At 39.1% G+C, this 18,470-nt stretch overlaps 1 protein-coding gene across 5 annotated transcripts in view; it reads right to left on the minus strand.

Annotated features, from left to right (window-relative positions):
- The window catches only part of Satb2 (SATB homeobox 2), a 179,284-nt gene that overhangs the window by 77,359 nt on the left and 83,455 nt on the right, over positions 1–18,470 (minus strand). For all 5 annotated transcript variants that reach the window (XM_021197607.2, XM_029538578.1, XM_021197606.2 and 2 more), the window contains one exon: positions 15,367–15,469. In XM_021197607.2, coding sequence (XP_021053266.1) covers positions 15,367–15,469 — 103 coding nt within the window. The remainder of the gene's footprint in view (positions 1–15,366; positions 15,470–18,470) is intronic.

Raw genomic sequence — 18,470 nt, forward strand, 5'->3', positions numbered from 1 at the left:
AGGAGAAGGAGAAGGAGAAGGAGAAGGAGAAGGAGAAGGAGAAGGAGAAGGAGAAGGAGAAGGAGAAGGAGAAGGAGAAGGAGAAGGAGAAGAAGAAGAAGAAGAAGAAGAAGAAGAAGAAGAAGAAGAAGAAGAAGAAGAAGAAGAAGAAGAAGAAGAAGAAGTGTCAGTGTCATTTATCCAGTAATGAGGAAGGGTTGCACACATCAGTATTGGCCATCGCTAACCAGGGAAGGGTCGTTGCAGAGGGGCAGAAAATCTATCCAAGATGCATGTTGGGTATTTTCCTCTTTTTTTTTTCTGACTTTTATGAAAACTGACTTTTACCTAATGACTTCGGATTTCTATTTGTTGGCAATTAGCTTCATTTTCAAAATACAATAAAAGACAAACAAAATGTCTGATTTTTTTTTATTTTTTCTATTTTAATTTTGTCAATTACTAGAGATACTCTTGGGTTTATCAGCTCCTGACAGCTTTATCAATAAAATCCAGGTTTTCTACCTCTAAATATCAAAAGCAACAAGATGAGAGTCAAATGCACATCGGCAGTCTCTTCTACTACCGTCAACCAGGATGCATGTGTGTAAGCAGGGACCTGGCACAGATTGTCCTCTTTTGAAGAGTTTTTTGCTTATTTCCATGAGCTACTTTTTTTTTTCAGAGTGGGAAAGGAATGGCCTCCTGGGGATGAAACCCTGGGTCTCTTGCATGCTACATAAGTACATGCAAAAAAAAGTCATTTCTTTTCCTCTCTCTCGTTCCTTCTCCACATCTTTTCTTCTTTCCTATCTTCCCATTTTTCTTTTTCTTTTCCTCCACCCCTTTTCTAAGTGATTTTAATTCACACTGCACCCTTTCATTTCTGCCTATTTACTTCATGTTCGTCTTAAGCTGGCTGAACACCGCTGTTTCATCTATAAGGTTCAGGGAGTTCTTGTGAAGCTGAACCCCTGAATCAGGAGATCAGAAACCCTGAAGGAAGCGAGGACAGAAAGCAGTGTGGCCTCTGACAGGGGTGAATGCATTCACAACAGAAAACACTCAGGAGACATTAAAACACAAATGCTTCAAAGATTTGAAACTGGAGCCACACCAGCGTTCGCACTGTGCACAGGCAGTGTGGAGCCCAGATACCACAGAGAGCTGCTGGAGGGTAAAGTGGCTGCGGGTCCCAGGCACGATCAGACTGGAGAGCTGCTGTACAGAAGACCAAAGGCCTTTGTGTCTCCTTCCTGCAAGGCTTTTCCTCACTCCCCCAGGCCTCAGGAAGGCACGGCCAAAAGCCTTCCTTCTTTCTAGCTCAGGGATCAGACCAGACAGAGGTCCTCTGGTTTCTGAGAGCCCTGCGGTCCCAGAGAAGAACTGCAGAGCAGGGGCCAGTGCAACTGAACATCATTTAACAGTGTTATTACAGCCCGTGCCTGCAGAAGCCTTACAAAGACCCCAGCGCTGATGTCCACCTCAGAGCACAGGACGATATGCTCTCCTCAGAGTTTACCCATATTATGAGCAAAGACAATCCCCCAGTTATGGCTAACTCCAAGCAACCACACCATATAGCCAGAAAACATAGCCAGGAATTGGCCTTTATTTCCCCTCTTTTTCTTTCAAGACAGGGTTTCTCGGTGCAGCCCTGAATGTCCTGGAACTGGTTTTGTAGACCAGGCTGCCCTTGAACTCCAGGATTAAAGGCATGCACCATGACTGCCAAACTTGAAAATCCACTTTTAATTGGCAGAGGGACATCAACAAATAGTTTTCTGGCTATATGATAGGGTTAAAGTATATAATAGATTATTAGAAAATATTTACATACAGATTATGCATATAGAATATATATGTGCATATATGTACATACATATATATGGAGAGCGAGAAGGGAGAACACAAGTGCTTATATGCCAATATTCTGGCACCTTAATCATTTTATTGAAATTTTACATAAAATCTTTCCAGATGTTGTGACTGTGGTGTGTCATAATGGTTCTAAACAGAGACTTCAAAGCCACAGGCCAGGATTGAATCCTATTCAATTGAATCCTATTTACAGACACACCAATTTGGCGGGTGTGTGACCACTTTCCTATGCCGGAATTTTTCATATTTAAAGTGATTGTCTCCTGCCATGAACCAGGGTGATGAAGACTGAGCTAATGCCCCCCAACATCTACACACAGTATAGGTCTGTGGGTCAGCAGATATTCCAATTCAGATCCTTTGGTATACATGGCACACTGAAAGATGTTTAGAAACAGTTATGGGTACAGAGTCAGAATCTCTTAGGGTTCTTATGTGTGTCAAGATTCTAATGATTTGTAAGTAACCTAAGCTTGAGAACCAATATGCCATGTCATCTCTGCTTTGAAGTATCTTAATATGAGTATAAAATGGTGATGTCATATAATCTGTGCTTGAATTTGCTGTTGCTAGCTCCTACAATCTAGTGATTGCTAGATTCCATTTTTCATTAATCCTTAAGAGAAAAGCTATGATTTTTTACTGAACTATAATTATATTTCAAATTTATGTAAACATTCAAAATTTCCTGATACTTTTATTTTCAATGATCCTTATATTATGAAGAAACATTGAATGAACCTGGTATTTAAAAACTATATTCAAGCAGAATATATATATATATATATATATATATATATATATATATATACACACACACACACACACATACACATATAATTGAATTGGCTGGAGTACCTTTACAAATAGAAGATTCCATGGACCTAATTCTGTTTTTTGTTATTGTTTTATTTTTAAAGGCTTATTTATTTTTATTTTATGTATATGAGTGTTTTACCTGCATTTATCTCTGTGTACATTATGAATGCCTGGTGCCTGCAAAGGCCAGAAGAGGACTTTGGATGGCCCGAAACTGGAGTTTCAGACCATTGTTAGTTACTACATGGGTGCCAGGAATCAAACCTGGGTCCTCTAGCAGAACAGCCAGTGTTCTTAGGCTCTGAGCCATTTTTCCAGGCCTATACTCATTCTTACCTTAAGAAAACTTTTATCTCAAAATTCTAGGAGTAAAATTTAGAAGTACAACATTATTAAGATTTTTGTTAAGTTAATATAAATTTCAGAAAATATTTATAAAATTGTGATTAACACATAAACCTTCTTAGTCCACATTTTTAAAAATTAGGACCTGCTAACCAATGTCTTCTGTTTCCCAAAAGCTCACCTGAAGAACCTCCGTCACTCTCACCTGAAGAACCTCCGTCACTCTCACCTGAAGAACCTCCGTCACTCTCACCTGAAGAACCTCCGTCATTCTCACCTGAAGAACCTCTGTCATTCTCACCTGAAGAACCTCTGTCATTCTCACCTGAAGAACATCTGTCATTCTCACCTGAAGAACCTCTGTCATTCTCACCTGAAGAACCTCTGTCATTCTCACCTGAAGAACCTCTGTCATTCTTTTGTGTTCATAACTGTATCACAGCGTATCAATTTTGAAAATTATTCCTTTACTTTAATTTATTATCAAATGGAATCATGACACATACATTAGTACTCAGTTTCTCCAAATGAGCATTAACCATTCTTACGCTGAGCTGGGAGTGGGAGCGGTACACACCTGTAATCCAAGCCCTTGGAAAATGGGAATACGAAGAACAGAAGTTCAGAGTCACGCTAGCTATATATAGAAAAGATGGCCTGTACAGCAAAAGATCCTGTCTCTTAACAGCGGAGTTCATACTGAAACCTTTGAATGGGAAGGTAGAAAGACAGACATTGGATAAAATGATAAAACCCACAATTATATGACCAAATTTATAGGGCTGGTAAGAAGGCTCAGTGGATGAGGGTGCCTACCTCTGAGCCTGACAATATGAGTTCAGTCCCTTGGGTCCATATGGTAGAAGAGAAATGATTGACAGCACACTGTCCTCCAATTTCCACATGCACACCCAGGCACACCCAGGCACACAAGGATAAATGTAAACTTTTAAAACAATAAATTTCACAGAAATGCAATACAAATACATGTAAGCTTCAAATCTTCAAATGAGAAGCAATAAACCTGCTTGACTTGCATATATGCTATATTTGTACCAACCAACAGATGGAAGGACGGCACCCTGGAGTAGTCGCTAAAGTCAATAAAGTCATTCTCTGCTCAATGGCTTGGGGTTAGGTTGTTGGGGTTTTTTGTTTGCTTGTTTGCTTGTTTGTTTTCTTTTTAGTAGACTAGGAAGGAAATTATAGATATTCTAATTCTCTCAACATGGTGATTTACACCTGCAACCCCAGCACTCAGAAGGCTGAGGCAGAAGGGTTACCATGAATATGAGACCAAAACTTGATCAGTATTTTAATGCAGGTCTAACACAGTTGCTTTGTGAAATCATCCCTAGAGTCCATCCATAGTTATTATAATGGGTATAAAGCAGCAAACTGGATAAAAGGCTTTGCATTGAGAAACTTCCAGAATCTCTGGCTTGTGGATTTTTCTTTAAGCCATTAGGATGCTTATGCAAATGTAAACAGATTACCATGAGTAAGTGCTAATGGATTACTTAATAAGATAACATTCTAGAATTCCCCAGAACCTCATCTGGAAACCCTGGGTAAAAGAATATAGGGGGAAAGCAAATAGATAAACAGAACTTCTCAATGCCCCTTTAAACCCTCCATCACTCTCTGCAAGTGGTTCTAGAGAGGTAAGACAGGCATGGGTTTGGGTTTGCTTTGGGCACCTTGTTAGAGGCACTGCCAACCAAATCAATCATTTTAAATTGCTACCCAAAGCCTGAGTGTAAAACAGAGAAAGATAGCGCTAGCAAGCACCAACTAACCCTTTACCCCAAGTTCTCTGACCCATCACCCTAAACCCCAATAGCAATATTGTAGGTTATGACCTTGTTAAAAACTAAGTTAGAAAAAATGTGATCAAGGTCAAATAGCTTTCAGATACAGAAAATATTCCAAATAGGAGCTATTGGTTCTAGCATATTAAGTAAAATTTAAAAATCATGTAGGCAATAAAAATGAGTCTTCGTTGGGTTGGGTCCCCTTCCCCCACCTTCTTTGCTTAACTTGAAGTGATGGGGCTCATTGCCTCAACGTTTTGCAAGTGGTTTAGATGGGCTTCTCTTTTTCTTTGAATTATTAGATTTATTTATTGACTTGGAGGACAGCAAGGCATGCATGTGGAAGTCAAAGGACAGCTTACAGGGGTCAGTTCTCTCCTTGTACCATGCATGTGGTTGCTGGAGACTAACCTCAGATCCTCAAGTTTGGCCTTAGCCTCTGAGCCATCTTGCTGGTTCTTTAATAAGTTTCATTCAGAAACAAGATGCCTTAGGCACAGAAATGTTCTTATCTGTAAAGTCAAGGCAACTCTTGAAAAATGTGTTAGTATCTCAGGTACCAGCAAGCCTGCTGTCTACATCATAGCTGAAGCGAGCCTGCCATCTATACTATAGCTATGGTATAATCCAGATCTCAACCCTGTTGCTTAATTCCCACTACTGGGTGACCCAGATATAAACAGTTCATTTATGAAGGTGAAGCTCAGAAAATCCAAAGTAGGCTAGGTACACACACCTTTAATTCCAGCACACCTGACACTCTCTGAGTTCAAAGCCAGCCTGGTCTACAAAGTGAGGACAGAACAACCAGGGCTATTACATAGAGAAACCCTGTCTCAAAAAAAAAAAAAAAAAAAAAAAAAAAAAAAAAAAAAAAAAAGGAAGAAGAAGAAAAGGAGGGAGGGAGAGAGGAAAAAAGAAAATGCAAAAGTAGAAAGGTTAATGAAATTGAAAAGATTTTCCAGGCTTCTGGTGTCCATGGTCTGCTGCTGGAGCTATATACTGCCTAAGCTGGCACACACACACTACTAGTGTCAGGGTTAGGATTAGGACCTTGTGCCAATCCTGCTTTTGAAAGTATATACAAGTGACTTGGTGGCTGGGTGAGTTATGTAAGTAACAAGGGTCCTGCCTGATGCTTCTCTACAATGTGCTATGCAAATCTTTCTGAAGTGACACAGCTTGAAAAATTTAATCAAAAAAAAAAAAAAAGAAAGAAAGAAACAATAGCTGAATCAGCTAATCTTTATGTTTTCTTATTTGTTTCAGTTCAGATAAAAATACTTATTAATTATTGTGTGACAAGACTCATGCCAGTCCTTAGATATACAGTACCAAATGATTTTAAATTTAAAAAAATCCATCTCTTCTTTTGCTTCAGATAAATTAACCACTTGGTACATAGATGCTTAGAATACCAGTCTATGACTGAAAAGTGTCTTTCTATTTAAAAATAAAAACTCCTTTCAATGTCTATTTTCATTGGCAATTCATCTGCTCACTAATAGTAAAGAAAAATCCATGATTATAACCCCATTATTTTATTTTTCTTGCAGTCAAAAGAGCTTTGTTCCAATATAAATGACATCAGCCTAGAATGCCATCCACTCAATGAGAGATGTGAATGACCCAGGGAGAAAAAAACCAATTGAGTACCATTGGTAAATTTTGTATGTAGAAGGTGAAGGTGTTTAGTTGAAACAGTCAACAGTAAATTAAATGTGTTTCACATACATGACATGTTAACAAATACCTTAAGGTCCCAAGCAATCAGAGTGCATTTATGTCAGACCGAATGTCATGAAGTAGGCAATCAGTCAACTGTTTCGGCCCTCCAAAATGGTAATTACATATGGTTAAATCCAGTATTTATTTTGGCTCCTCTCTCTGAGCTGGAATATACATTAACAACTTCATTGTCTCCCTGAAGTCTTTTGCTGTATGTAGTTCTTAAAAATGTAAACATAACAAAGTAAAACAGCATCCCATGGGACTATATTGAATATTCCCACCTATGAAGTATTTCTGATTTATTGTCTTCTGCTCAATAACTGTAAATAAAAGTCAATGTATTATTTGAAAGTCAGTTTCTGTTAATTCAACACAGACACAACGAGGCCTGCATCTATCAGGTATCAGTCCCACACCATTGAAACAAACAACTAGAGTTCACTAAATATAATTAAAGAAAAGATTTAGGAGACTGAAAGAGCCAGAGGCGTGTGGGTGTAGGGATGCTAAGTCTCTTACGTCTACCAAAATACAGATTTTTTTTCTCTAAATTTGTTACAGAGACTTTGTCTCTGGGTTGGGGATTTGCCTGCAAAGTCTCTGCCTAAAGCAAGACATTCAGAGCCAACTTGTTAACTCCCAATAAAACAGCCCCACAAGTGAGGAGTACCAGCCGGCGCTGTGGTAATATCATGTGACTGGGTTCCTTAGGTGGATTTTCCACTTATTATCAGCTTCCTTTCTCCATCATATTAAGATCTATAGAACACAGGCATCCACTATAAAACAACCGGGATATGGACACCTCTGTTTCCTTGGCAATGAAAGCTCACAGGATCCATTAAGCTCCATGGAAAAAGTGACCACTGTCCACTTTACTGCCCCACAGCCCCACTCTCTGGTGACACAATTGCCCTGGTTCCAAGCAGTTTGATAACATCAATCATTTCATATATATATATATATATATATATATATATATATATATATATATATATATATATACACACTTTCTCTCTAGATAGATAGATAGATTAGATCTTTTCCTTATTTACATTTCAAATGTTACCCCCTTTCCTGGTTCCCCTCTCCCTCCCCCACATGGATCATTTCGAATGTTCTCTAAGTACAGATGAAAACTGCTTACATCTAATGATGCCCACACTCTTGCTTTTAAATCTAGGCTATAATTTTAAAGTAAATTCAGCACATGATGCAAAAAAGGCCATACTTGCAGAAACTTAACAGTAATATTTAGAGCCTGCCTCATCCATTTAGCACTCCATACATGTTAATTCTTTAATTCAACCTATTTGGAAAAGTTAAAGGAGATAATCACTCCTGATCCATTCCTTTCAAAACACCAGTCTCCCTGATTGTATGAAGCATAAATGTTATAAACCATTGCTTTTTGGAAAAATATTAAACTAGCTGTAAAAAAAAACTTGAAAGAGGTATTTTTTTTCCTTTGTGTGAACAATTTCCAATTTATAGTCAGTAAAGTTGCAATTATTCTTTTCAGAATAATTGGCCGTTATTAACTCTTTAGTTCAATAACTAATTAATGAGAAAGGAAAGGATTATTTTGATAGAGTATTAGCTTCTTAAGGATATTAGCTGTATGAATTAAACAAAATTTTCATCTTTCTTTTTTTCACTTAACTGAGAGATTAACATAAGAAATAAGGTTAACTGCAATATGATGCCTGCCAAGTCAAAACTATGTGAATTCAAGTAAGTTGATCTACATTCCACCTATTAATATGAAGTCCTTATAATATACAACACCTCATGCTCAATAGACTGAGGAGACTCCAGGATGTGTGCCCATAACCTTCTCCTTTGGCTGCATGCTTTTTCAAAGAGTGTTTTTCCTAGAAGGAGGCTAAACCAGAATCTAGGACCTATACTCCAGAGATAACTCTACATTAGTGGTTCTCAACCTGTGGGTTGGAACACCTTTGGGGGCTGGATATCAGATATTTATATTAAGATTTATATAGTATCAAAATTATAGTTATGAGGTAACAAGGAAAACAGTTTTGTGATTGGGAGTCATCACAAGAACTATGTTAATGGGTCACAACATTAAGGAAGGTTGAGAACCACTGCTCTAGATTCATGGAAATTCCTTTAGGAATTCAGAAAAAGTTGAGTTCTTGAAAAAGGCAGAATGAAGATCAACATCAGTGGAGCAAGTAGCAGGCTGAAGAACCGTCCCTCATGAGGCAATGAGATTTCAGCACTGGAATCTCACAGAGCACCTTTAGGTAAGGGCTTCCAGCAAGTGCATCTCCATTTTTGACCTTGTGAATCCCCTGAGGAATCACCTGGTTAGGCAGCAATCTTGTGCAACTGATCAAGAAATCAAAGCAGGTCTCTGATTCTCATGTGCTGGCTTGAGAAATGTCAAGAGTAGGTTCATGGTGGGGGCTGAAGAAAGGACAGGGAAGGGGGGAAATGCAATTATATTATTCTTTTAAAAGATAAAAATTTACTGAAGAAGGAAGATGAGGAAGAGAAAGAAGAGGAAGAGGAAGAGGAGGAGGAGGTCCAAGAGCCACTAAGTTCTGAAGCTTAGATGATGACTTAATTCCTTGTTCTTTTTCCAGCCTGCTATCTACTCTTGCCATGCCTTACTGATGCTCTGCCACTCAGGTTGGTGGCTTCCTGTCTTTCTCACCACTGCCCCACAAACCCCAGGTATCATGCCTCTTGTGACCATAGATTACTATTAGAGATTCAGTATGATCCCGTTACTTCCAGGTGAGTGGGCCATGCCTCCTCCTCACACTCTCCTCCTTCCTGACATGCACACACCTGGCAGAACTTTAGGCCTGACTCGCCATACCCAGCTCTCTGGAAGAATATTTTAAAACCATTCTTATATTATACTTTTGCTGAAAAACCTTCAGTGGTTCCTCAAACTGTTACATCTGAACTTCCAAAGTCCCATAATATGTGAGCTCTGTTTTCTTCGCCATAATGCCCAAGTTATAGACAAATGCCATCCATAATAAATGGTCCCCAAAATTCTGTCATCACCAGTGGCTGACACCACCCCAATGCAGTGCCACTCCAGCTACTTTCTCTCTTCTCGTTCATGACTGCCTAGTTTGAATCCCAAATGTCCTCAGAGGCCTGAGTACTGGTCCCCTAAGGCAGTGCTTAAGGCAGTGCTATAGGAAAGGCAGGGCCTCAGGAAATAGAGCCTCCCAGGGGGTCTTCAGATCAACAGGGTGCTTCCCCAAACCCCTGCCCCTTCCTGTCTTCCTCTTTTGGGCACAGAAGACCTATGTAATGGTCCCTGTGATCGTCCTACCACTAGAATCCTCCCAGTTATGTAAGAGAGATGTTCTACCTCATTTTCAAATGTTAAAACACATATTGTACTAATAATTGCTTTGTATATATTACAGACTCTTAGGAACCAGGAGCTTAGTTTATCAGATTGTAACTATCCTGGATGGATGGATGGATGGATGGATGGATGGATGGATGGATGGATAGAAAATCGGTAGCTAAGAAAACAGAAACCTATCTTTTTAAAAATACATTTTAAATGGTATTAAATAGGAGAAAAGTTGGTTGTTTTACTCCATCAAATTATGTTATTAAGAACAATTATTTATAGTTCTTTAAACACTCATGAATAAGTACATCCAAGCCAAAAGTAAGCAACTACCAGCACAGCTAACATGATCCAAGGAAGGAATTAGCTGATGAGGGCCAAGCACCCAGAACACACACCTTACACACCATTCTTTTGCTTCATGACACTCCCATATACTGCTGATTGGACCAGCAAGCAGCTAAGGTGACTGAGACATTCACATCAGCAAAGGCCACAGCAAAAGTGCACAAGGCTCTTCGAGAAGCCTGAAAACCAGCAAGATAGAAATGGCTGCTTGTATAAGTGCTGCTTCTAGTCTCACGGATCCAATATTTACCCCAAATTCAAAGGGCTTGATGTTGGCATTACTTTCAAAAGGGGATAATATAGGCTTCCTTGCAAGGTACCTTCACTTAGACCTGAAGGTGAAAGCAAATTCCTTTTATAACTAAGAAGAATCAGGTAGAAAAAACTAAGTTCCTTTCACCTCATCAGAGCTAAACAGCAGCAGAGGCAGGAGGACAGAGAGTTGATTAAAGGCATTGTCCTGACCACCGATACCACGGTGGCGAAGCAAGGGGCGCCTTAAAGAACCAGGTCAGGAGGCACTGATTTCTCTATTCAACTCTGAGGCACCACTCTGTAAATGACACAATCATTTCTGGGTACAAGAGGTGCTTTAAATGTGGTAACATTATATCATTTTGGCTATAATGATCATAATTACTTATTTCTTTTAATCACAACCCACTTAACCACTTTAGTACAGAGGACTAGTTCAAGGAGTTTAATTTTCATTCAACATCTAATCTTTGTGTTTACTGAAACCCTTCACATGCTTTGTTTACTATCTGCTTGCTGGCCTGGACGTTTGATCTTGCAAGAGTAGATTAGATGGGGTCAGATAAAATACTGATTACTAGAATCAACCAGACTCAAGGAAGTAACACTGGTTTTAAAAATCTTTTCTCCCAGCTTTGCAATATTTTTCTAAACAGACTCAAATAAACAAATAAAATTAAGAAAACTAGCAATCAAGAGTGTTTTAAGCAATGATTCAGGAAAGTGATGGGGATGATTTTTGACCCTAACCAAAATGCAGGGTTTGGTTTGGTCCATTCATTCTGGTGGTATTATTCTATGACATAAATAATTTTGTAATAGCCACCAGTATTTGTATGAACTTTAAATGACCCCTCACTTCTTGAGACACATTAAATATTTGAGATGAATTCCAGCAAAGATAGTTAATTTGAGGTTTTAGTAACAATATTTTAGATATGAAGCTATTTGAATTCACTAATCAAGGATCCACTCAGAACCAATGTGAATGTCTCACTTGGCCCACTTCCTCACCTTTCCTATGCACCCTGTGAATGTATGAGAATGGAATCGGCTGCACTGCAAATACAACTGCCACTTGGCTTCATAAAAATTATGGAGTAAGTTCATATCTGGAGTTCTTACAAAAAACAGTTTGATTAAAGGCTAATTTTTTACAAAACAACTATGAAGATGATATCCATGAGTAAATCCCCAAGCCTTGAAAATGATTATACAGGAACCCAAACACATCTAGGTGACTATGGATTATCTCATTGCCCACACTAATATAACACCTAAACACTGAATGGCTATTTGCTTTCCTTTTGGATAAAAGTACACCATGTTCCTTACACAGAGGAGTTGAGTGCTCTTGAAAATCTAGCCTAGACAGGGTGAGCTGAATGGCAAGTTTTAAAAAGAGGTACAGACCAACCTAACATGCCACCCACCACCCCACGTTCCTTGGGAGCAGAAAGTCCTGGGACTAGGTTCACAGTAGGACATTGAAACCAGAGTATACAAACTGTTTCCTCATTGTTAACTCAAATATGTCCCTGTCAACCTTGATTGTCTTTGAAATTGAAGCAAAAAGGTAAACAGAGCAAGGTCTTCTGTGATCACTGGGGAAAATAAAGTCAACAAGCTAAGCCAAACCAATTTAGGACTTTTTAAAGAGTATGTGTAAATAGTTTAGATACAGCAACAACAAATTCAAAAAATGCACATTAAAATGTTTACTTCAAAAGTTAGACAATTCCATTTGTCTATAGTTTTTACATCTGTTTTTAATGATATCAAATTATTGATTGTTCCTTTTTCTTATATTTATTTAAGTATTAACTATAGAATTTGCCATCTGATCTTTCTCTTTTTTTTTAATCTTTCCCGTAGACTCTTATTTTTGCCAGGTTTGAATCTTATTTTGCTTTGATCTTTAGAGTATATAATTATTTTACTGTTTATTTATTTCTATGAGAATAGAAAAAAAGAATTGACCTGGGAGATCTAGATGTGGCAATTTGTAACAGAATCACATAGCTTACGTTTAGGAAATTATGGTTTTGATTAAGAAGCAACCATTTAGTTCCCACTGTTTTATTAAAACAGACATTAGCAGATAATAGGAAACATATTTAAGGATGGAGCCTGCATTTTGTTTAGGACATCGGTAAGCTGGCTGCAAATTTCCTTCTGCAGCTAACATAGGCCATGGTAGATGTATACTGGTGACTCCGTGACTTGACCAGGAGGTAAGTGCCTCTCAGACTTCTGCCTTCTCGGGAAGCAGGCGGAGGTACCAGCTTCTCTGGCTGCTATAGACTTCCAGATTTGAATGTCATTACTTCTGTACATTTTGAAAAGGCATGGTCACCAGCAAATGTTAGAAAGCAAACCATGATGCTTCCATGAGAAATGGATCTAGACAGGAATCTCCTGCAATACCCATCCTTAGCAAGAAGCCTCTATCAAATGAAAAGAACCAGCTAGGCCCAACACTTCTGTTTCCTGAGGGTAGAAAGTTAACAAAACATCCTCTCAGTGTTGGTTTCTGCACACCATTATACCTGCCATGCATTCTCTGTTGTTCCTCCCACTTCCTGGGCTGATGAATCAACAACACTTGAACTGTTTGATGGCAGCTTGTGTTTACTTCACACAAACCTTAACCTTCCCTTTTTTCCTCCTACTGACACACACACACACACACACACACACACACACACACACACACACACACACACACAGATATACACACACTTTACAGCAGCAATGACTAGCTCTTTGAATATGTGTACACAGTGTCTGACAGCTCCTTCAGGTGTAGATCCTTGACCTACTGAATGAAGTCAAGGCCTTAATCTGCTTTTATGGCACTTAAAGATTTAACTGTGCATTTACTATCTTGAAAAATACAGCTTAAAGAATCCAATCTCTGAAAGAGTAGACAACATACGCGCGCGCGCACACACACACACACACACACACACACACACACACACACAGAGGGGGGGGGGTTGTGACTTCGATAGAGTTCCCAGGCTTCCAGAATCTGGAATAATTACAGTCCAGCATATAAAAGAACACATGCTCTTCTTTTGATTTACAATAGCAGGTAAACGTGATCAGCAAACGACCTTGAAGCCGCATGATTTTTTTGATTTTTTTTTTTTAGTCAAACAAGGTATATTCAAGCATTTTAACAATCCAATTTTAAAAAGAAAACTTGTAGAAGACACTTAAAGAAAAGAAAGCCTTCTAAGCCACACCATCACATCATGTAGTGAGGAGTTATTTACCTTCTCTTACATGGGAGTAAGTATTAATATTGAAAAACAAATACCCTAACAGAATAAAAAGGACTTAAAAGAATTTGAGAATATGTTGAAAAGAAATCAATTTTAATTCAGTTTTCAGTACACTTAACTTCTGGATAGCTCAAGATTTTTACTTCCTTTTACATCGTATATTTAGCATAAAATCCCCCCCCCCTTTTCTTGATCTAAATTGTGTGGCTGATGAATCCAAAAGCTCATTTGCTCAAGGGCAATCTTGTAACCAAGCTCTCAGACACTCAGTAGCCAGAAGTATTGCTTTGATACATAGCCTGTCTCCCCTGAGGAAGCCTGTAAGCAATAAAACAGAATTCATCCTTCACTTCTCCCTACCCAGCAGATCATCACATGGCCCTTGAATGGGGGCAGTGAGTTGTTGACAAGACTGTGAACACCACCATAAAGCCAGATGGACAGCGTCACAGTCTTGCAAACTATAGACTAGAGCAGTTCTCAAACATCAGTGTCACAAAAATTACCCCAAATCTCCTCAAAGACTAGGACATCTGCCTGAATCAGACAGAATAAAAGGACTTTTATGTTAACATGTTTGTAGAGATAAAACAATACTCATATAAAGGGCTAGCTGATCTAAATAGCATCTTACTTGTTATGTAAAAGAACTGTTTTCAAGGCTACATATAATTTCATATGTAATATATAACTTCTGGTCCTACTACTATTTAGTAGTACTATTTAGTAGTATAGTAGTAGTAGTAGATCTTAACTACTAGTTACTCAGAAGTAATTCTGTGTCAATATTATCTTGTTTAGTCCTCATAGCTTCTAAAGGATTGAGACCAATGGTTCTTAATCTGTAGGTTGACCCGATATCCTATGTATCAGATATTTATGATTCATAATAGTAGCAAAATTATAGTTATAAGATAGCAATGAAAATAACCTTATGGTTGGGGGTCACCACAACATGAGGAACTGTGTTAAAGGGTGGTAGCATTAGGAAGATTCAGAATTACAAACCTATATACTTTCATTTCTAGTTTTTAGATGAAGATATTGAATCTTGGCGAAATTAAATTTGACCAAGTTCATGTAATTAGTAAGTTGAAGACCAGACCTGAGTTCAAACTTGCCAGAAACCTGGTTGGTGTACTACTCAGGGTTTGTCTCTATTAAATAAACACATCACAACCCTGTTTCTAACCAAAGCTTTCCTGATGCTTCGGAGCTCATTCCAACTTGGTAATCAGTAGTTAAATCCTAGGTGTTATGTAACATGGAATAAAACTTTTAAATTTCCTTCCTTATGGATTTTGGCCTTTATAGGGTATTACTGGAGAAACCACAAAGTTGATAAATTATGCTAAGAATTGCTTTTGTGGTCCTAATACTTATTTACAACTCTTTCTAAATAAGGGTTGAATTTTATGATAGAAATATTAAGAATCTTACCTTCAAAAATACTTACATATGTATGTATGTGAATATACAATTAGCAAAGAACTAATAAGTCATTACCTGAGAATCTATACATAGTTTTAAAAACAAAAAAATCCAAGATTACCTTTTATCTTCTTATACTTTTTGTACCATCTCCCAAACTCCTGGCACTTGGTTGCTGACACATTGGCATAGTATGTGCTATTTACAATGGATGAAATCATACTCTGAAAAGAAGGGAGAGATGAATTAGCTCTCATATACATGAATATCTCATTTTAGCGACCAGAAGAGACGCACTGCACACAGCCCATACAGGTTTCCTTTGTCTTTTAAACTTAAAGCTATGACTCCTCTGCAGACAAAATGATTTAATAACAAACAGGGTGACTGGAGTTCACTATTCCTTAAGTATTCTTGTATAATAATGATGCTTTCTAAAACAAAAGCCAATCCTAGAGTACTGTCAAAGACAGAGAGGTCAGGGCACACAGACTAAATGCAGAAGGAGGGATGTCCAGGCTGCTGAGCCAGAGCACAAGGTGACATCAGATGCTCCAGCACCAGCACCCAGATAACGCTTCTCAGATGTCTCCGTTCCTCTTCCAACTGCAACAAGCTCACACAGCCAAGAATCTGAGAACATCCGTGCTACACACTGCAGAACAACGTTTAGGGAAATAAGTTAAATTAATATAATTTATAGAAACGTGTGATTATCACTTGTGCGAAAATTCACCAAATGAGAAACTTAGCAGTGCTATTTTCGAGCAGGGGAAACCAAACCTAACACTTCTACTGTGTTTCAACCAAAAAAACTGAATTAAAGCTGAAACTTTCTGAGCGCTCACACTCACGACTGCTGCCGTGCTTCCTCCCCTCTTGCCTCAGATCTGTTTGTTCCTGAGGTTAGGGGAAAAAAAGCAAGGGGTCATAGTTGATTCTGCACCGGGGAATTTTACATTGTAATTGCACATCTTGACTTAGATGTCCTACAGAGAGATACTTCCTGACTCTATGGTACGTCTGAGCCAAACTGCTGGACCCACTCATACCTGAACTGACTGACATTACACATGTCTGTTTCATATGGACACTTGATTCTATAAATGTTGTGTAAAAGCAAGTGGGCATGAACACTTAAGCGTTCCTAATGACCTGCATAAGGTTTGAGATTGTGCCTATAAATAAGTCTCGCCTGTCTCAAAAATAAAATAAAAAAGTCATTCAGACATGGAAGAGCTCAGGAAAGCTTAGAGCTTCTCATGACATTTCTGTAACACAGCACAGATAAAGATGATGACAAGGAACCAAAGTAAGCAGCACAGCAGGGGACTTCAAGCCCCAGCAGACAGACCCACATTGAAAACTTCAGACTTGATTCTTTGTTTTCATCGCTAGGCACATATGGAGGAAGGGATCTCTAATTCAACTCACAGAAACCTCTTTGGCCTTTTCCACACAGCAGATGGCTAGCCTAACCCAGCTGATCACACTAAAGGACATTTTCCCCCTCTGAGGTAAGATAGTAGAGAGAGCTCCTCATTCTCTGGGTCTGAACACAACACTGAAAATGCAAAAACCCACTGGCATCCAAGTGCCTCCTACTTATGATGTCTTGCCTACCACCCTTCGAGGATCTGCCTTGGCAAGATCTGCTTTGTAACCAAATAAAACTGTGCAGCAGCAGGTTGCACTAGTTCCCTCTCTGGTCTTAGATGCATTTGCTCTTCCTAGACAGTGGGACCTTGAGGAAAGTGACAAGCTGCCATCTCCGGTCCTTTTTTCCTCTTCTTCTTCTTCGTGTCTCACATAGTTCTGATGTGGGATGTCTGAGTCATTGAAATTTAACACATGAAGGGACAGGGATGAAATTCTGAAATGCCAAACTGAAATGTCATAATAATAGAAATTCTGACATGGAAGCTACCTAATAAAAGCTGCCACAGCCACACTGGGGTGTGAACTCGCAAACATGCTTGCTCGCCATCTCCTTAGCTTGTGATGAATGTTGTCTTCTGGGAAGGCAAAGGATAGACAGCCACAGCACAAGTCAAAGTCAGACTTCCTTTTGGGAGCTAGTCTAGAAAGCATCCAAGGACTTCCTAGAGCTATCCTTTAATTCCTCCAGGTCCAGAGGGTGAGGCTGTAATCCATAGCACTCTGGTCCCAGACAACCCCTCCCTCTCTAGCCATTCTCTGGACGCTGTTCCAGCTACCAGTTCTGTGGTGCTGCACAGGCCATCTTGAGCCTCTGTGAGAAGGCAGGGAGAAGGTGTCCTCTACCACTAGGGCGCACATTTCATGCATCTGCTTTAAAAAGGAGGAGGCTAGGCTCCTGCCTCGGTCAAACTCTCTTCCCCAGATTATTACACATAAGTGTCTCTACTGCTTCAGAACACAGAATAGATTTCAATCATGAACTAAGCAAAGGAACTGGGTAGCAAAAATAGACATGCCTTGGGTAATGACAACTTTTAACTATGAGAAAGAACTGATTGAGTTTGTGATACAATTATTCATATTAACTCTCTGCACAGAGAACACTCAGTAGTTGTATACGTAAGTCGTCATGCACATTCATGACAACTTAAAAGCACAGGATCTTTTGGAAATAACGTACAGCAAAGGTCATGGTGCATGGAATTATCCCATTTTTAACATGAGAATCCACAAAACTTAAAGGAGATAAGAGTTTTCTCCTGCCTTGAGCCTGAATCATGAGATCCTGGAATGTACTACAAGATCTTACTGTGATGGTACCACCAGTACTTGAGAAATTCCACACTTAGCTAGCAACGTGCAAAGGTGGGAGGAGCTAACACAGATCCAGCACATGCAACTTCTGCTTCTATGAAAACCAATGCTTTCCAGAGGTTCCGAGACACAGAGGATGTGCATGTACCACGAAACTCACTCTAAAGCCATTTTAAGCAATTTAATCTCACAGGCACAGGGTTTATCTTCTCATCGGTTATCACCTGCTCCTTTTTGTGGTACTGGGGATCCAGCTCAGAGCTTTCCATGTCAAGCAAGCGGTCTACCGCCAAGCTATTGGCATCCCCACAACTTAAACCAGGTGAGACAGTGAAGGCAGAATGGAATGAATATTGATTAAAACCCTTCCCACCTTCCATTCTGACACTACTATATATCATTCTCCTTGCTGTATTCAACACACAATGATGTGCTGTGGAAGGGTACTTTAATCCCAACATTCAGGAGGCA

The sequence above is a fragment of the Mus pahari genome, chromosome 5, assembly GCF_900095145.1.
Source record: "Mus pahari chromosome 5, PAHARI_EIJ_v1.1, whole genome shotgun sequence".
NCBI classification, from domain to species: Eukaryota; Metazoa; Chordata; class Mammalia; order Rodentia; family Muridae; genus Mus; species Mus pahari.